The 21,187-nt window shown below is 37.8% G+C and overlaps 2 protein-coding genes across 2 annotated transcripts; one reads left to right on the forward strand and one right to left on the reverse strand.

Moving 5' to 3' along the window:
- The first annotated feature begins 594 nt into the window (after nucleotides 1–594).
- syt11b (synaptotagmin XIb) lies at nucleotides 595–11,490 on the forward strand. The gene is made up of 4 exons (XM_058390875.1): nucleotides 595–905; nucleotides 6,402–7,309; nucleotides 8,352–8,472; nucleotides 8,719–11,490. The coding sequence occupies exons 1-4, from the start codon at nucleotides 872–874 to the stop codon at nucleotides 9,027–9,029; spliced, it is 1,374 nt and encodes a 457-aa protein (XP_058246858.1). The 5' UTR covers nucleotides 595–871; the 3' UTR covers nucleotides 9,030–11,490.
- Nucleotides 11,491–19,561: 8,071 nt separating this feature from the next.
- On the reverse strand, nucleotides 19,562–21,168 carry zgc:171704 (Ras-related and estrogen-regulated growth inhibitor-like protein). The gene is made up of 4 exons (XM_058391408.1): nucleotides 20,948–21,168; nucleotides 20,779–20,832; nucleotides 20,607–20,683; nucleotides 19,562–20,508 (listed from the first exon to the last, which is right to left on the reverse strand). The coding sequence occupies exons 1-4, from the start codon at nucleotides 21,060–21,062 to the stop codon at nucleotides 20,095–20,097; spliced, it is 660 nt and encodes a 219-aa protein (XP_058247391.1). The 5' UTR covers nucleotides 21,063–21,168; the 3' UTR covers nucleotides 19,562–20,094.
- Nucleotides 21,169–21,187: the final 19 nt, after the last annotated feature.

Genomic DNA, 21,187 nt, shown 5'->3' on the forward strand with positions numbered 1-21,187 from the left:
TAAAGCAGCCAACTACATTTATGTATAGTGTAGAGAGTGCTGTGTCTAATAACCCTGCTGAAAAATTACTGCCTTGCAGCTGTGCTGTTCCAGCCAGCAGGCTATTTTTGCCAACTTTATTTTTTTTCCAGCTTCCATATTGCTTTGACAAAATTGACAAGAAATAAAAAAAAATACATTTTCCAACTGCCTTAACGTTGTAGCATTCGGAAACTGTTTCTGCTTTCTACTAAAACTTACTGGCAAAGACTGTTTATCAACCTGACCAGCTCAGAATGTGTTTGATGTGTTTTGGCAGTTGGCAGCTGGGTGAGAGAGAAACAGAGCATCCAAGAAACTTTTTTTGCCCAGTAGTGAGTATGGTAATATAATACAAGGAACATCTAAAAAAAGGTTCTCTCCTCCTCATGACCATAGCTGATTCATCACGGTCAGTAAGTAGGTGTTCTTACTCCGCTGTAGGAAAACAGGAAACGGATGTGGGTGTTAATTCCACACCATGTTCAGTGAAATCAGAGCTAAACCTTAATTCAATAGGATGCTGTAGGCGTGTTTTCCACGCTAGGTGTTGGTGGTGATGGCGGCGCAGGTGGGCGGGGCTTGATCACCGATCAGCGCAGCCGCAGCAGCAGCATCTTAAAGCTCAGCAGCATCTCCCAGCACTGCGCAGCATCACGGGCAACACCAAAACCAACACTCCACCCTGCCCAGCTACAACGCAGCATGCATTCAAATTCCTACAAATCCTGATCATGAACGCCCGAGGTAGCGAGAATTAATTAAACGATTGTCGGCTACTGTTCTGTCGTTTGGTACTTGTTTGTTTTTTTCCCCTCTGGACCGCACACGACGCGCCCCAAAAGAACTCAAAATGGCCGAGATCACCGAAATACGAGCAGCGTACGGTGAGTAGCCTCAAGTCTGGGATTGAATACTAAAATATCGTCTATAATAAATTCATATCTAATAAATGTGATATTTTAGTGTGCTTATTTAATAGTTGCGTATTTTATTTATTATTATTTAATAGGCTATATGTGAGATGCAGACGGGTGTAAACATGTCTGTCTGCAGTAGGATCATGGACTGATAATGATCTTTATTCATGTGTCCATTAAGTGATATGCCATTTATTATTGCTTTTTGTTTGTTTGTTTGTCTTGTTTTTTTTTCTTCTTAAACTAAGATCCTGACTTTTCCCTGTCTCGGCCTTCAGGGCAGTTTGCATTACAATTACAGCATTTGGCAGACGCCCATATCCACTTAGATTTAATTCATTTGTACTGATAATTTATTAAGTGACTTATTAACATACTCAAGGGCCCACCATGTTCAGTTTTGAGTATTGGGATTTGAGTTCATCACCTTCCAATCAGTAGTCCAGCAACATCATAACCATTGACCTACCACATATTAAAACAAGACCTAATAGGTGCTTTAGAATCTAAACCAGACGATTAAATCTAACCTAATCATAGTGTTACTATGTGATAAGGGGTATTATTAATTAGGATGTTTGCAAATGTGCAGTTTTGTTTTAATTATATTCATGGGGTCACTAGCTGCCCAAAAGCCAGGTGATCATTAAACACTTTGGCTATTTTGTATTCTACTGTGTTATTGGAATTCTTTTTTTTTTTCTTTCTTTCTTTTTTTTTATCACTCCCCATGTTAACTGGTTAGCATCTGAGATGTGTCTGACTGCTTTGCCTTGCCTGGCTCAGACATTCTGATACCAGCCTGTCATTTCATGAGTAATTTTCTTGTTTAGACATGCTGGTATTTACTATAGTTTTTACTGATGTTATTGATGATGGCAGATCTTTGAATTGACGTAACATTCATTCTCTAACATTAGATCATCCATGTGGCATGATGTCACACTGCATTGGTCTTGCTATGTTTTTGCATCAGGCTAACCTGAGGCAGCTTAGAGTGGGATATCACTGTCTAAAAATTGTTCATTAAGTGATTTTTTAAGATTTTTAAGTGAATTTGAGCTAAACCTATAGAAAGGGTTTAGCTTAGAAATCACTTTAGAGTGATTCGAGTCATTTGTTTGAGTTTTTTTCCCCTTATTAAGGTTTGATTTCTGAAAGCTGTTGGCGAGATCATTTAAATAGTTAATTTTGTCTTTCCTGACAGGATTTGTACCTGAAAATGTACCAGAAAATGACTCATTATGGTTGTGTTGTGATGATACTGATGATGTAGCTACAGCCATTATTTGTGTGGGCACTTTTGTGGGACTCTGTGACGTGTAACGTAGGCTACTGTATGCAGTGCCAGCTGGTGCTGTCAGTGGGAGTAACATAATATGTCTTCCTGAGTCATGCTACTGAAGAGGAGGAGGAAAAAAAACAGTGTCTGATCACACAGTGTGGGTCAGAGATAGATGGATGGTCTGTGGAAGATCTATGTGCCTGTCTAATACATAGTATCTACCGGATGCTGTAGGACTCAAATTATTTCCAGCTATTTGAGGACTGTGCTGCCAGCACAGTATGATAGCAGCACAGTAAATCCACTAAACCAGGATCATAACTGAAATCCCAAATGTAATTTTAGCCAATTTAGACTCTGTCATCTAATCTGTAAAATAACAAGTCTATAGAATACAAATAAATGGTTGGCTTTCTGCTCATCATCAGACCTAACATGAACATGTTGTAAGCACTGTTATAGCCATGTGGCAATGTTTCTACACACCGTTGTTGCATGTCAAATTTCGGTAATATGCATATATATATATATATATATATATATATATATGAAAAAAAATGTTAAATTAGGCTTGTGTGTTACAAATGTGTGTTACCCTCAAGAGGTTGGGGTACCCTCAAGAAAACCTTTGTACCTTCATGTAGAAGAATAGCATTGCATAGAATGATACATATTTGTAACATGAAAAAAGGACAATTTAGTTACTAAAGATGCACAAAAAAGTGAAATTAGACCTTAGGTGAAACCTGTTCCAGCGTTTTTTTTTTGTTGTTTATTCATATGCTTAGGCATACCCATGTTATGACCTTATTATCAGCAGAGAGAATGGATGAGCACACAGAGTTATTTAGTCTTGCTCACATCATGTCTCCAGTTACAGTTTTACAGAGCAGTCCTGATATCAGCAACTACTCCGCCTTTTGCTGCATCATCTTACTGCTCGCTCACTTCCTGGCTGTTTTATCTGTTTACAGCCAATGCTGCCTTCAGAGCCAGCAGTAACATACCTCAGCCAACTAATGTCTGCCTTGATGGAATGAAATTGTTTAATCTGTGTACTAGGCCTAAAAATGTTTGTCCATTTAAAAAGAAAACAGACAGAAATGAACAGTATGAGATTCTTAGGTGAATAATTCTCTAAAAAATTTAACTGGTGGCATAGCTGCACCTCCGTGGTGTTGATTTAGGCCTTTTGCTACTGCATTGCATTTAATGTCCATCAGAGGATTTTCATCCTTTATTTTAATCAATATTTTTTAAGAGACTCCTGGATGTGAGGTGAGGCACACAGTCAACCTGGGTCACATCCTGTGCTGCTTAATTCTGATAAAGAATATTTTGTATATTGTATATGTCAAAGAATATGTTGTAGTTTTTCTTGCACTTTTAACAGTAAGGAATATCCTTTTCTAATGTTAAACCTCTTGCCAGGGTGTCCTTGCATCCCTTTTTTTGAGTCCTTGAGAAATTTGCTAACAATTGTACAGAAACGTAGAGTTCAGTTCAGGCTAGTGTATGCATGGGTTGTGAGAGTTGGCTCAGACAACGGTTTGTGTCAAATTTTGATTGCAACATTGAATACTGTGTGTGTGTGTGTCTGTGTGTGTGTGTGTGTGTGCGTCGTCCCCTGGGGTCGTTACCAGGCGACTGGAGCAGCTGGCTTTGACAGTATTCCAAAATCTGACATCATCGTGTTGGAATCCCTGCAGTGCCCAATGGCAGGGAGCAGCCCGGCTTTGTCTATAGATGCTTTAGTAAAGAGAAAATGGAGCGGGAGAGGGGAACACAGGAAGTTAAATTTAATCATGCCCTTTGTGTGTGTGAGAGACTCTCATTTAGATAGACTTTCTTTTCTTTGACCTTCCTCTCACAAGCATTAGTGTTTCTATGCCTAATAATAGACGACTGAAAGTCTGTACATCTTTCTCAGTAGGGCTGTAGAATAGTAAGAGCATGTGTGGGACTCACTACACCAATATGAGATATCATACCAGACATAAGGTCCCTTGCAATTACTCAGGTAATATTTGACTCATAAAATGTGAATTTAGTAATTAAAAAAAAAAAAGTTGGATGAGACGGTGCTGTTGGCTGCAGTTCTTTATTTGCCTTTTGAGGGCAAATGAGGATGCTCAGCAACTGTGTAGACATAACAAGACATTGCAGTGTTCAGGTGTTAAATAGGGCATAAAATGTTGGACTTATCCATAATTATAAACCAGTACCCAAGCTGCAGGAAATAAATGAATTTAGTCTCAGTGAACCTAAGTGCTTTGCAGTGTTTTGAAACTTGCCAGTTGCTAACTGCTATGCTTTGTTAGCCTTATCTCTTAATATAGAAATGCATACCTTTGCAGCTTGCACACTGCTCATTATGCTAATATTATCACATTTTGCCATAAATATGCAGTCACATTGTATGACATTATGAACAGCATGTACTTTCTCAGGTGCCATTTAAAAGCACAAACAGGTTCACACCTACTCTTTCTCTGCAGCGTCTATCTTGTCTTGTCTCAGAGGTCTCATTAGGACACACACACACACCCACCCACCCACACACACACACCAGACTAGCTCTCTGGCAGCTCTGTAACAAAGCACTGCAGCTCCTTGAGCTCAAAGGCCATCAGCACAGAGGGAGGCTCAGTGCCACTGGGGAGTGTCTGTATTTTACACTCATTACACACCACCTGATAATTCATTCTCCATCACCATTTTGTTTCTTTGCTCTGTTTATTTCATTGTTCCTCTTTAAGGGAACCAAGCATTAAAAGCTGGATATTTGCTATATTGATTTTTTCTGTCCTGCCTTGGCAGAAATGTTTGCATGAGGTTCTGCTAATCAAATAAATAAAAGAATCAGATGAGAGCTTGGCAGTTTTTGATGCCATATTTCTGCCACCGTGTATGGATGGCAGATATCAATACAAATTCACATCCAAGGTAAAAATATCCAAGTCTTATGGTACTGGATTGCTAGCAAAGTTATAAAGGTACCCACATCATATATTAACTGTTCGGTGACATTTGTCTAATAGAAAGATGAAGACAGACAATTATTGTGCACTACTGTATACTGTACACCAGCCAATATTTTGATATTGTTATTAATATCTAGTAAAATTGTGAAAATGCATCATACATATATGCCTTATGGACAGCAACACCAGACTTATTCATCAGTAATACATGACTTGACTGCTGGTTATATTTTGGATGTAATTTGTTGTGCTGTTCATTAGTATTTGTGTGGCAGTGCCCTTTGCCAAAGCATTGATGTGCATGGGTTCCTGCTGTGTTTCTGTCAGGCTCAATGGCATTCTACCTCCGGTGCCCCCACATTAATACCCAACCAACTAAGTATACTGTGCATAGCCCAAGCTAAATTATTGTATTTTTGTTCCGTGAGACTGTTGGTACAAGTCAGCTTGATGCCACACTGGCAAAGCTTGGCACAAAACACAGGACACCAGAGTGAGACATAAACAAGCCAGTGGGCCTCCTCCTCCCCTCTCTTTTCTTTCCCCGTCACTACATCTACCTCTCCATCTCCACAACATCTCACTCGAGTCCTCCTCCGCCATCTTCCTAACCAGCCTCTCACAGCTTCCTGCTCAATTTTGAATCACATTATATTTTTGTTTCATGCTTGGACATTGTGTAATGCCATTTCATTCTGACGCAGATTTAGCTTTTTTATAACTACACTCAGTTTAAGTCTAGATTTTTTTGTGTTTGGGTTGCTGTCTGAATCATCTCATCCTCCTACACTCACTCTGTTTCTTGCAGTCTGTGTGATTTATTTCTGTCCCACTTTGCCATGTCCATGGCGTCAGAGCTCCTGAGCTGCCATTAAAACACTTCTTTAAGCAAATAAGCTCTAGAATTTATGACCTAAAGCTTTTTAGCTGTAACACAAATCAATCAGTATTATCTATTATAATACAAAAATATTTAACTTATTTTGTCTAGTGGCCCTCTCTTAACAGGGTATATATATATATATATATATATATATATATATATATATATATATAAATATATATATATACACAAGATACATGTATACAAGATATATATATCTTGTTTCATTTTTCAGTGTGTTTTTGTCCCTGTTGTACAATAAATGTAGACAATATTGTAGTGCTTAAAACCCGTATTTACTTCTTTTACAGATATGTCCCCAGTACTCGCGGGCTTCATCGGCGCCGGCGTATTGGTGGTTGCAGTGGTGGCCTTAATATTTGTGTGGACATGCTGCCAAAAACGTTACAACAGGATGAGCCACAAGCTCCATGGTGTCCAAACAGAGTGTAGTGACCCGTTAACAGACCCACCTTACAAATTCATCCACATGCTGAAGGGCATGAGCATCTACCCAGAGGCACTGACCAGCAGCAAGAGAATAGTGCGACTTGTTCGTCGAGCTGGCGGCATTAACACTGATGTCGAACGAGAGGGCAAGGGGTGTCCTGTTGTGCTGGTGGATGTGGGTGCAGAGAAGAGTCCAGTTGTGACACCTCAGTTTGAGGTAGGCAGTTTAGATGAGAGTGCCCTCCCAACTCCACGACTAGAGAAGGAGCTACCTGTTCGCGCAGACTACTGCTGCCTGGAGAACAGCTCAAGCAGTGGCAGCCAAAGCTCAAGCACCACGGCATCTAACAGCGCCACACCCTTCACAGATGAGGCAGATCGTGGAACCCTTAGCCTCACCATCGACTACAATTTCCCCAAGAAGGCACTGGTGGTGACTGTACTGGAGGCGCGAGGGTTACGAGCTGTGGATAGCCAAGCTGGCAGTGCTGACCCTTACATCAAGATGACCATTTTGCCAGAAAAAAAGCACAGAGTGAAGACCCGTGTACTGCGCAAGACACTTGAGCCTGCTTTTGACGAGACGTTCACATTTTATGGCGTGCCATACAGCTTGCTGTCGGAGCTCACGCTGCATTTCCTCGTGCTGAGCTTTGACCGCTTTGCTCGTGATGATGTGATCGGCGAAACGTTGGTGCCTCTGGCTGGTGTTGAGCTTAGCACAGGCAAAGTGCAAATCACACAGCCAATCAGCAAGAGAAGCATGCAGGTGGGAGCACAATCTATCCTTTACTTAACTCTACATAACTCAGATTTTTTCTGGCCTAGTTTGTTTATTTCTTGGGACACTAATAAAACAAGTTTACAATCAATATATCTTTTTAAACCCTCCCCTCAATTAAATGTCCAATAACTAACACCCAGTTCAAATTTAATGTAATTAAATCAGTTTCCTTTTCTATTATTTGCAGTTTCAATCTATTAATATCCTAACATCTATTAATATTCAAGCATCATTTGATAGAAATCATAGTACTGATACAGCATCAGATAGACATAAACAATGTTATGTGTAATTGTAACGGTAGTCACTGCTGAAATTGTTTATTCTTAACCACAGAATAATTTTACTCCACAGAAGTATTTTACTTCATTTTAAGTATAAATCAATTCATAATTCACAATGGTAAATATGCAGTGATTCCTAAAGTATTGTACTTTAAATGATATATATGTAATTTATTTAATATAAATTATTATAATTTATATATAAATTGTATAGGACATGGAGAAAATGGACATTGTATTTTGAAGAACTTGTGGCATGCTCTGCAGTGAAATCTAAAAATAATCTGAAAGAAATAGTGGGTGTTACTAAAACATGAAAACCAGTAGTGATGACTGTGTGCATACATGTGTGGTTATTCTAATATTAGTGTAAGGGAAGGAGACTATGACTGTTTTCAAATTTGAGCTCTTAAATATATTAACAAAGAGGATAACAAAGAAATGAAGGCCTCTTTTTGTGCAAAAATTTAGTTTGAATATGTTTACTTCATAAACAGCTAGCATATAAGCATGAATAGCAGATATCTATAGGAGGTGTGTAGGCCGTATAACAAGGGTCCAATATACACATAACATTTACAAAGGAGGATTTGCCTAGGCTCTCAGATAAAAAGCACAACTATTTTTTATTATTAGTGATCCATGATACAGTACCTAAGAGAAATAGGGTAAATGACAGAATGAATGAATGATTGAAAGGTATCAGTGAACTGAAGAAGGTTGTTATGTGTGGGTTTTTGCAGTGTGTGAGCCGTGGCGAGCTGCTGGTGTCTCTTTCCTATCAGCCTGTCTCTCATAGACTCAGTGTGGTAGTCCTGAAAGCTAGACACCTTCCAAAACTGGACATCACTGGCCTGGCTGGAAGTAAGTACACATGTGCAAACACATGGTTTGGTTATATTTTCTTTATGTTACAGTTTATGCATTTTTGGCATATTGTAGAATGTTGTTAATTGTTTTTAGTGAACAATGCTTCAATATGTTTTTATTTAAATAGATTTTATTTATATATTTAATAGAGAATATTAAAATGAATGGTAAAACAAAAAGAGTGTTACGCACAATAAACTAATAAATAATGTCATGAATAAACCTGTGTGCTTTTTTCAGATCCATATGTGAAAGTGAACGTATTTTACAACCGTAAGCGCATAGCTAAGAAGAAGACTCATGTGAAGAAGTGCACGCTGAATCCTGTTTTCAATGAGTCCTTCATCTACGACGTACCCGCTGACCTGCTGCCTGACATCTCTATCGAATTTCTGGTTATGGACTTTGACCGCACTACTAAAAACCAGGCCGTGGGGCGTCTGGTGCTGGGAACACACAGTCCCTGCCCCTCTGGTGCCACCCACTGGCAGGAGGTCTGCCAAAATCCACGTCGGCAAATCTCCAAGTGGCACAGCCTTGTCGAATATTGAGGTTTCTCCTGTCTGTTCTTCACACACATAAACAAATACCGTCACACACAAACACACACACATATACAAACATTACAGATATGTACACATACAGTAAACAATAATGATATACACAGAGACATGAGGGAGACCTCAAGGCCCTAAGAAAAAAATAAGACTAAAGGAAGACAGTGAATTAGAGCACTTCACATGGACTTATGAAAAACATGATGAACTTTTGCAACAGCTATGTAGTGATAGTTCTCAAATAATCCTTTATAAACAGTGCTGTTTTAGCCATCAGTGACACATACACACTCTCTTACACAAATGTGCATACACATACACACACACTGACCAATAGTAACTTAAGAGACCAAAATATTGTTATGTACACAATTTTGAGACTGTTACAAGTACACTCTTCTGAACTTAGCATTGATTGTATGTATGTTTAAATTAAGGTGTAACATGTCTGCCTCCACAGACCTCACTACACTGCTGTAGTTCACTGTACCGCATGTATGAATAACACAAGAATTACTGTAACAATTCAAGAAACCAAGCAAACAGCAGTCAAGGCTGAGAAGTGACACGATAAAAGTTAATAATGGTGTGGATCACAGTTGTTAGGATGTATAAAGACTTTTCAAGTGACATACCAATCTCCTTAATATGAATATCAGGTAAAAAAAAAAAAAATCATGCTGCCCTTAGCATGTGAGTTATGATTGTGATTAGGATGACACTGACCTGTTATACAATGGATATAAAACGTCTGTCCACCTCTATTAAATTGGCAGGTTTTTGTGATGTAAAATAATTTTTTTTCTTAACCTTTTTAAAATTTTTGGAGAGTCATTCGGTTTTTAGGTGACTTTACTGTGGTGCTTCATTTTTTTTTGTTTGTTGATAATGGCCTTTATGTGCCAAGTTTAATAAGTTTTAGAAATAATTATATATCTGTCTCATGATCAGTAACTTTCAACAAGTAAGATACCATGCATGCTTTAAAAGCACCATGGTTTCAGCAGTCAGATGAAACCAAGATGATGAAATGAAGAAAATGAAAATCCTACAGAAACATCTGATCTTTATTTGGGCATTTATTAATTAGAAATATTATTAATTTTTTTTTTTTTTTTTTTTTTTTACTATTTTAGCCTAAAGTGTTACTGATTGTTTTTCATATTGAGGGTGGAAGAGGTTCTAACATGTTTTTATCTTGGTTTAATTTTTTTTCACATCATTAAAACCTGCCATTTTAACATGGCTGTGTAGATTTTTTATATCCATTGTTTATACCTCTGGTTGCTCTTCTGTTCAACTTATTCTTTTGAAAAGGTTGACTAAATTGGGCAAATGTGTGTGGCTTTGTGAGAGCAATACATACTGCTGTTCTTAAAATTCGAAGATAACATGGATTAAATGCCATTTTTTGTATTGTCCATGCACCATCCAGTTAATATATGGTTCAGTGTGAGGCTACGTAAAAAAAATATGAAGCCAATCTATATGTACTCAAACTCACTTTGAATGTCACTACATATGTAAGATAACACATGCTCCATGTAGCCAATTTTATAATTTTCTCTCAGTCTTTCTATACTGTCTCTTAATGTCACTGTAAATACTGTACAAATTGTACAGGGGCACTGGTGTGTATTTAATAGGTATTGTACTATATGCACTGAATGCCAATGGCATGATCGTTTTTGATATGGTGTGGTGTGTTTCCTAAAACCTTGGAATCTGTAACAGGTCTGTTAGATCTAATTGTACTGGGTTAGTGGACTGTAAAGATGAAGTCTGCCTGTCTACAGTGAGTTACTGGTGCAAGGCATTGAACATTAGATTTCTCTGACCTGGCAGACTGGTGTGCATTGAGTATCACAGCAGATTCAATTGATACCTGTCTGATTGTGGTACTGCTGTATGCTGCACACACCTGTTAAACCATACACTATACACAGTCCCTCCTCTCCTCTCCATCAAAGCCCAAAATTATATTCACACTCACAATTACATTAGACATCTTTCACATTGACTAAGTTGTCTGCCATTTTTACGGGGTCATACTGGATATGGATATGATACCAACTGGTAGAATCCTGAAAGGAAAAGTGCTTTTGATTGTACATGATTTAAGGGTACTCATTACACAATTGAATACTTCCTTTACAGTAGTCTCAGTAACAGTCCAGTCAACAGTAAGTGATTTTTTTTAATGAGTATTACTGAGTCAGATGGAGAAATGAAAATCAAAACACTAGAAGTTAATTAGACTGTGTAATGATTATAATTTAGTCAAAAAAATGTTAATTGGAGGGACTTTTGTGTTGAAATAAAAAAAAAAATGAATAACTACTTACATTGCTGAATGTTCAGTGACATTTAATATAACACATATAACACATTAACATGTATGTTGGTGTTCTTAAACACACTGAATGTGCAAATTAAATGTGGTACAAAAATGAAATTTGCCTCTTGTTTTTAACGCCCACATTAACTATTTCACATTCTATATAATATATCATGAGTGGAAGAAGTCTACTGTATCTCTGCCCTGTCTGTGCCATTTTACTGACAAGGTTCTTTAGAAAAGATATAGGATTTGTCTCTTGAATACATATTCTAAGAATAGTCGTCTAGCATTAAAATGATCCAATGAGTCAATAGTTTAGGGATCACAATCCTACTGTAATTGCGACTTTTTTAGTCATATAAGTGATTTTATACAAATTGAATAGCCATCCAAACAATGATAAATGGAAGCCATTATTTAAGACCGTGTTGTGGCTCTGTGATGACATCATTTTGCATCCTCTCTTTGGATGCATTCATTTCTCAGATCAGGCCTTGTGGCTTGTGTATTTAGTATAACTTTCACACAAGTTACTGTAACAAGCAAATGAATGAGAAGTAAATCAGTGGTGCAGACTGTACCTCCATTCATTTTCTGTACCGCTTATCCTACACAGGGTTGCAGGGCACCTGGAGCCTGTCCCGGGGGACTTGGTGGACAAAGCTGGGGACACCCTAGACTGGGTGTCATGCTTTCACAGAGGGCAAAATTGTATACACATTCACAGACTATGGACAATTTAGGCCAGTCAGCCTTCATTCAATTCAGAGATATCTGCATGTTTGGTTTGTAAAAATTCTAAATATACAAATATTGGCTTCCTCATTGTCAAGGTTACTGCCATAAATTAACCTTTTATCACAGAATGTGAATTAAACTATTGCTGAGGATGTGCTGTGCAGCTGAACATTGCACAGATTTAGTGTCATTTGTTCATGTTGTGGTGTCTAATGTATGTCCTCTTGCTGGACATGCTGTAGAAACATTAGCAACAATCATATCAGTTCGTAATTGATAAATCGTAATATTTGAACATCAGATTCCCATTGCTAGAATCTTTGATATTATTTGCTCCTCAACCACAAGAGGGAGCAAATGTACTTTGTTCAGCTGATCTCAGCAGGCGAGCAGACACTGTTATTCATCCTTCTTTTTATGTTTGCTTCATTTCCTCCTTTGATTATTGGACACCTGTTTCATATTTTCCAATTTCTCACATTGTTTAAGTTTTGTGTTTCCGTCAGCCTATTAAATAAGTTCTGCACTTTGCATCCATCTTCAGCCATCTGCAGTCATTATGAACATTATTAATAATTAATTAATTACAAATGTTAAGGAACAGTATCTCCAATCTCAACAAGTCAAGTCAAGTCAAGTAGCTTTATTGTCATTTCAACCACATATAGCTGACACAGTACACAGTGAAATGAAACAAGGACCCTGAACACTTCTAACTATAGGGGCTTGCAATCTACACAGTCTAAACAATATTGTGTTCACTGAGAGATAAATGTTTGAAAACACCTGCTTTATCATATACCATATCATACACTATATAAGTTTTTGGTCACCCCTTTAAATGATTAAATTCAGGTGTTGTTTTTCAGGCCACTTGGTTCCAGTGAAAGGAACTCTTAATGCTTCAGCATACTAAGACATTTTGGACAATTTCATGCCCCCAACTTTGTGGGAACGGTTTGGGGATGACCCCTTCCTGTTCTAACATGACTGTACACCAGTGCAAAGAAAGGTCCATAAAAACATAGATGAGTGAGTTTGGTGTGGAGGAACTTGACTGAACTGCACAGAACCCTGACCTCAACCTGATAGAACCCGTTTGGGATGAATTAGAGAATGTGAGCCAGGCCTTCTCATCCAACATTAGTGCCTGACCTCACAAATGTACTCCTAGAGAAATGGTCAAACATTCACATAAACACACTCCTAAACCTTGTGGAAAGGTCTTCCCAAAAGAGTTGAAGTTGCAAAGGGTGGGCCAACTCCATATTACATTCATGTGCATGTAAAGGCAGACGTCCCAAAACTTTTTATTTCCTCACATTTTGCCAGGCTTCATGAACTATTGTAAATGGCCAAAGGTATGTGATTCTTCCCCTAGCTGTCTGCAGACATAAAACAGAAGCACATACACAAGTATAGAATGTTTCTGTATGCTACATTATCACTTTTGGGGAAATAATCCCCAAACCCATGCTCCAAAATCTATTGGAATGCCTTCTAAGAACTGTTATAGCAAAGGAAGAACAACTCAGTATTAATGGCCATGGTTTTGTAAAGAGATATACTCAGGTGTCCACATACATCTAACCATAGTGTGTATAAGATGAGCATAATAAACTGTGGCTTCACAACTAAATAAAAACACAGGATCTCCACATAATTAGGAAATAATTTTGATGTTGTAATGGAATAGAATTAAAAAGAAAGGAATGAAACTGAAAAGGCAGAGGTAGTGTGACTTGCACTGATTATGCAGACTGACAGTGTGAATGAATCTGTGTATGCATGTGGGAAGTGAAAGAAATGAGGTGGCAGATAGAAAACTACTCATGAAATTTCTAAAACATTTTATCATCTTATCTTATTATCTTGTTAGAACCTTGAACATACAGGGGAAAAAATAAATACAACCATCGAAGGAACACAAAACACATTTACATGATTAATAAGTCTTTTTTACTTAAAAATATACAATTTAAATTTGGCAGTGTAAAATATGAATACACTGAGAATAAAAAAAGCATAAATAATTAAGAAATGATAATCACAGACTAATCTAACAAGAGAAACAATTAATATAAAATTTCTTTTTATAAAGTGCTGATTTGATCAAAAAGTGCTTTAAAAATAAATGAAAAAGCTAGGAATGAACAAAATGTAAAAAATAAAAATAAATTAACTATTCAATATACAAATATAAAGAAATTATTCTCTATGACTAGCAAATCATGTTTGAATGTGAGTCGGTTTAAAAGAAATTAGAGTTTGTTAAATCCATATTTAGTTGATAAATCTGTATTTAGTCAAAGAACAGATGAAGGATAGTGTCTTGTATGCTTTAAGTAAGGCTGCTGGTTTCAGACCCCTTATGTACATCCATGAGTACATAAGGGCACATATGACATCTTGAGTGTTTGTTTTTCTGGAGACACAGTGTACCACCCTGTAATGCAATTTTTATAACCTCAACAGAAATAGAAAGGGCTACGTGCCCTTCACCATTCTCCAGCTGCCCAAACTGCTCCCAGGCATCCGTTTGTCTTCCTATCTGTGTAGACAGCATTAAGAGCTCATGCTAGCCAAGCACGATTCCCTGTAATTATGTGTTCTTGTCCAGGCCTTCTGAAACTCCCTCAGGAAGAGGAAAATAATGCAGTGTAAGTCCACACACATAGTAAATTGGATAGAGACATTGATTACATCTCACCTTGTTAAAACAAGCCGGGCACCACTCTCTGTCTGGGCGCTTTATTGTTAAATAAATCAAATTGTACAAAAGGGGCATATATAAAAACGATCTTCCATCTGATCTTCAGGAATAACAATGTCTGCCTAAAATGAACAAAGTGTTTGGGATCAGCTGTACTGTTTCTCAAGACCAGTTTGTGAATTTCCAGGAGTAGGCCAAAAATGGAAGATTATGAGATACCATATTATGAGAATTTATGAATTTATGCTATTTAGGCTAACAGGCTAAATTATGGTCAGTAGTGCTGAATGAGCATTCAGCAGTACCAAGACAGAAATACATTCACAGTCTGAGGCAAGCAGTAGGTCACTGATAATTGTTGCCAGCACTGATAATTAGAGGATGAAGTAGTACAGTTGGCTTTGAAGCCTGAACTCTGTTATTTTAGGTTCTTTTGGCTACAGGTCCAAATGATAGGCCAGATAAGCAACCAAGACTTTTCAGGCTCTTCCAAGCCATGTCACCAACATTTTGAATTTCCATATGTGGACATTCAGGTTGTAAAATTTCAGGCAAACCTACAATGAATATACTACACCCTGTATGAATGAACTACAATTAATATAAATTAATATCTTTTGCACCCTATCTAACGCTCTATGTGACAGATGTGGGTAATTTGTTCCTAAATGTAAACAAAAGCATGTACACAAACACACACTAGGCCAGACTGTGCCATATGTTTGAGAGAACTGTTTGGGCTAAAACGAGCTGTGATTGAATTGGGCACTCAAGGGACATGGTGCTACGTGCAGCTTGGAGCTTTCTGCCCTCACCCTCTCAGAAACACAGACTGAGAGAACACAAAGATATTGAGATAGCACATGGAAATGTAAACACTTGGTTGTCTCCAAGAGAAAGTAACCCAAACTGCAGGGAAGTGTCTGATATAAGACCAAACTGCTGGCTAGAGGTTAAAATGTCCCTGTACAACCTTCTACAACTTTCTACTGAAATTTATATTAATGGAAAATGAATATCTCATATAAAACTTTGAAGTGCCATAATGTTTTTTGTGATCAAGAGGTTATGGGGTATGTCAGTAACAATATCCATGCTCATTGTATCAAAGGCGAGGCTGTTAGTAAGCTTCAGCTGCTAGTGGTAGAATATTTAGAAAGAATATATATCTAATTTGATATTTAATATTTCTATATTTATTTCCTATGGACCCCTTCTGCTGTTGCAACCCCTTAAAATCTGGTAACTTTGGGTGGTACAGACTATATTTCTAAACAAACAATGTACTCTAGGATGTTGATTTAGGCATGTAGTTTGGTAACCTAACATCTATATGCTTACATTAATTCCCTAACATTGTTAGAAGTATTGGGTTCCTAGCTGAAGTACAAAACTACAGGAGCACATTGCAGGTTTTAATTTGGCCAGGAATATCACAGCCTGGCTTGTATGACCACATTAGTCAAATAGATTGTTGTTGAAAGATCATGTCAGTGAACTGTTCCTTGCAGAGAAGTTGCCGTTTTCACAGCACTGGTTCAGTCAGTAATTGCAGGAAGTGTTTTTTTTCACTGTTAACAGAGCTCATTAACAAATACAACAAATGCCCCAGAATGTAGAATAGTGGACCAACACTGTTTTTGCAGGTACATAAACCAGTTATTGTGTTTAAATTGTGCCTAATTAATTAAGACACAGCTCCCCATGAGGCTCTGTTAAAGAGAAAGATCTAGCTGGATCCACTCCCTTACCCCTGTATTTGCCAACCCACTTTCCACTCTAAAATTAATTAGATGGGAGAATTGGTCAGCATACGCAGTGAGGCTGTGACAGTTTGCCAAACTGTCAATGAGTTCTTCAGGGCTGACTCACGTTGCTGGTGCACTGGATTCCATCCAAGGCCACGTGATGACTTGGTTGGCTTTGGGGTTTTGAACAGAGTTGAATCTTTGTCAGGCTTTATTACACATTACCTGTCTAGTGACTGTTCAAGTGACACATGTGTCAAAGGTAACACATTCTGCTCTTTTGTCAAAATAATTAGTGTAGGCTTCATAAAATTCACAGTGGAAGACATTCAATAATCTCTTCAAATAAAATAGGCTCTAAAACTTCACAACTCATTACTTGAGTGTTCATTGCAGTCACTGTTGGCTATTGTATATAGATTTTTGTTAGGGATTAAATCTTGGATTTAGAAGAATCTGACATTGTTTCCCTGCAAACCTTGATGACACTTTAATGGGGAACATTAACTTCCCAGTACATTAACTACAGTAACTGTCAGTACTCATTATAGCATGTTCACAGTAATGTGTCTGAGTGAGATCCAAGCTTTGAGAAAAACATCTTTGATGGATTTGATGGTTGTTCTGGGTATGGGCCATGTGAGGAAAGAAATACAAGGCACAGTGTGAACTTTTTTGATTAGATCAAATTAGGACAAAAAGAATCTACAGTTCCTTTGCACCATGGTCCAGTTCTGATGCTCACATGCCCATTGCAGGCACAGTAAAAACAGGGGTCAGCATGGGCATTCTGACCAGCCTGCAGTTACGCTGCTCATTACATAGCAAGCTACAGTGCACTGGGTGTCCTGACTCCTTTGTATAATAGCCAGAATTAACTTTTCTGTAATTTGTGCTAGAGAACTTCTGGGATTGGACCTTTGATGGTGACCATGACCCTTCCCCCAGTTCACCAGTTGGCCTTCCTTGAACCACTTTTGTTAAGTACTAAACTCTGCATACCAGGTACACCTCACAAAACCTGCAGTTTTGGAGATTTCCTCACCCAGTGTTCTAGCTTGCTCCTAACGCTTCAACTTTGAGAACTGAATGTTAATTTGTTGACTTATCCCACATATCAACATTATTCAAGTGTAAGACCCAATTATGCACATTCATTTGTTTAATTTTTTTTATTTCCTGAAAACAAGTGCTTGCTACACCAAAGGCAATGGCACCAACTAAAATACAACGCAAAATTCATGAGCCAAAGTAAAATTCTATTAGCTTGGAATGTAAAGGGTCCTTGAGTTGTAGAAAGGCACTATATAAATAAAGTGTATTATTATTATTTATTTTTATAATTAAATACAGTAAATTTAATAAAGAATTTAAGAATTACATTTTTTTTTAAAGAAAATGGCATCATTTACCAATCATAAGTTCTGCATTAATGTTTGTGTAAGCCATAGGTTTATAAATGCCAATTAACAGTAAATTGCCATAACCACTAAATGTCATAAAAGGCAAAACTCACAGGGCTGAAATGACAAGAAAATGAGAAAAAAAGAAGAATTTCTCAGGGGCGTAAGTGCTAAATATTTTCAATCATATGTCAATGAAAATATTCTCAACCAATCTCTTAATCAACCAACCAACCAACCAGTCATTCTGATTTGTGCATGTGTGTGTTTCAACTTTTTTTTGGAATTCTCACTTGGCCAGGGATCCAAACATAAACAGAAGGCCAGCTCTTGTGATAGTAAAATACATTTACTCTTAGAATTGAAACACTGAAGTAATTTTTAAATTTTTCAATATAGACAGAAGTATATTTTATTATTTTGATTCTTTAAATAATTTTATTTTATTTTATTATTTGTTATTTCATATGAGAATGTAATGTATGCACTGAATTTGCAGAATACAAACAGATGGAAGCTCACTGCGTCAACATGGGTGGGCTGGCTCGGCACTTAGTAACAGTTACAGACGTAAGATCCCACATCAATGGAGGATGACAGCGAGCGTGGAAGTGTGGGTAGTGTGTTGTGGGTTTTGTTGAGCTGAGCCACAAAAGGAGACATTTTCATCAGGCCCCTTTCTTCCTTAAGTAATATATGCAGACTTATACATACACTCACCACTACACTACACTATCCACTTTAATAGGAACACCTGTACACCTGCAGTTATCCAACCAGCTAATCATTTGGCAGTAGCACAAACATCATTTTACAAATCTAACATCAAAAATCTTCTGTCCAGTTTGGTGAGTCTGTGCCTCATATACTTGTTCTTGGCTGACAGAAGAGGATCCTGATGTGCTCTTCTGCTGTTGTACCACCTCCACATCTAGGTTTGATGTTTTGGGTATTTTGAGATGCTTTTCTGCTCACCATGGTCGTGAATAGAGAATATGATTTACTATATCCTTCCTGGCAGCTCAGACCACTCTAGTTATTCTCTTTAAGAGCCTGCAGATCGTTTTCCCACAGCATTTTTGGCTTTTTACTGCATTCTGTGAGGAATCTAGAGACTATAAAAATACCAGCAGATAAGCAGTTTCTGAAATACATGAACTAATCTGACCCATTGCTGGCCCATCTGATCATACTTTATCATATTGATGTTTGATGTGAATATTAACTGAAGCTCTTGATCTGTACTTGTATGCTTTAATACATTGTGCTGCCACATGACTGGCTAATGGCATAAATGAGGTGTACAGATGTTCCTATTAAAGTGGACAGTGAGTGTATATGCTTGTCATCCTTAGTTTACTGCATTAATTAATAGTTTAGTATAATACTGCTTTTGGTTAGTCTGTTAGTTTAGATAAAGGTTACTTTGAAGTAATCCAAACCAGTTGCTCCATCACAGCCACAGCTGGATTAAAACCTTTTAGCTCAAAATGTATTATACTTTGGGGAAACAAATGTTATTGCAGCTAAATAAATACTGTCCCCCAAGCCACTACATTAAAATAAAACAAACAAAACTGATGTTTTATTTATTTAGCATTTTTATTTTTGATTGTCTGTAAAGTATATAGAACTTTCTACATAAAATCTGGATTAGCTGTCAATGCACATAAATTCTTCAGCATTGGTACATAAGAAATCTCAGCTTATTTACAAAGCAATTCAGTAGGCTATATACAAGGGTTGCATGAAAATACTGTCTTCATAACATCACACTTTCATTTAACCCTCAAATGCATTCGCACGCCTCTCATATTCTCCTGAAACTCTTAGAACAGCTCTGAGCCCTGTTTACTTGGCTTGTATCACTCCAGTCGCTGGCTGTACACTATCCAGAAGCTGCTCAGATACATGAAGATACCATCTTTCTGTCTGAGTAAACCTTCTAGGATCTTAATGTCAGCCTCAACGTACAAAAAGACAACCTGGTTTCAACAATTTCTCCTCTTTAATAGGATCCACGGTTGTGAAGATCATGCTTGCCCTTTCTGGCCATTACTCGTGCATGGGGACTTGACATATCGGTCATAATATCAAGTTTCTTTAAAAAGACGCCCTACTCCCGTTTCTTGCTGAAGACAGCGGACACAGTCCTCACAATGCCCATAATGCCAGCAGCTCCTTTCTTGACACCCCTGGCCTCTTTTATGAGCTCATGCAGGCCATGGAAGACAGGCAGAACACCATGGTATGCCTCGGCTGCAGAGACCTCAAAGAAGCCACAGTCTGCTGAGAGGGCAAGCTGGCGCCCTTCCTCACTTGAGACAACGCGGCGATGCTGCAGATCCCGCTTGTTGCCCACCACCACCATGGGCACTGAAGAGCTGAAGGAAGAGGAGAGCTTCTGGATAAGTGCTACCTGCTGCTGCACAACCTCGAAGCTGGAGCGGTCACAGATGCTGTAGACAAGCACAATGCCATCTGCCCAGCGGAGCTGTTCTTCACTCACTGACTCAGAGCTCTCACAGCTCTTAAAAAAAATAAAAATAAAAAATAGGAAGAGGTCAGTCAGGTCATTCATGTTACATAAACCAATGAAAACATAAGTTTTAGATGTTAATGCCTCACCTGTGGATACAGGGAGTCCCAGATGTTGAAGGAGATCTCCCGCCCATCAATTTTGTCAATGTGACTGTATATCGACTCTACAAAAGCAAATATATGTAAATATACATTATATGATATCGGAAATATATTTAATAAAAAAATATACAACCTTATACAGTATTATCAAACTTACCAATATTTCCATATTCACCAATAAATCTTTTGGTAAGAAACCGCACAGTTAGAGCTGCAGGATCAGATGAAAAATTATTGTTAAATTTATATACACGAACTTTAAAACAATCATAAACTTTTAAATACAACAATTATAAGCAATTATATTTATACTGGTCAGTGCTCACCTGATTTCCCGACATTTTCGGCTCCAAGTAGCAAGACATTTGCTTCCAATTTATGCTGGTTTCCATCCATTGCTTTGGTATAATGGGGTAAACTCGATTTAACTTGGACAACCATTTAGACAGTGAAGTGTGCCAAGGACAGAAGAGTTCAAAACCACGCAGAATTGAATACAACGCGGAATGAGCTCTGAACGCAGCACACAGCCATTATATACTGCAGATGGGCCGGGCTTAGTTGTG

The sequence above is a fragment of the Hemibagrus wyckioides genome, linkage group LG01 (assembly GCF_019097595.1).
Source record: "Hemibagrus wyckioides isolate EC202008001 linkage group LG01, SWU_Hwy_1.0, whole genome shotgun sequence".
NCBI classification, from domain to species: domain Eukaryota; kingdom Metazoa; phylum Chordata; class Actinopteri; order Siluriformes; family Bagridae; genus Hemibagrus; species Hemibagrus wyckioides.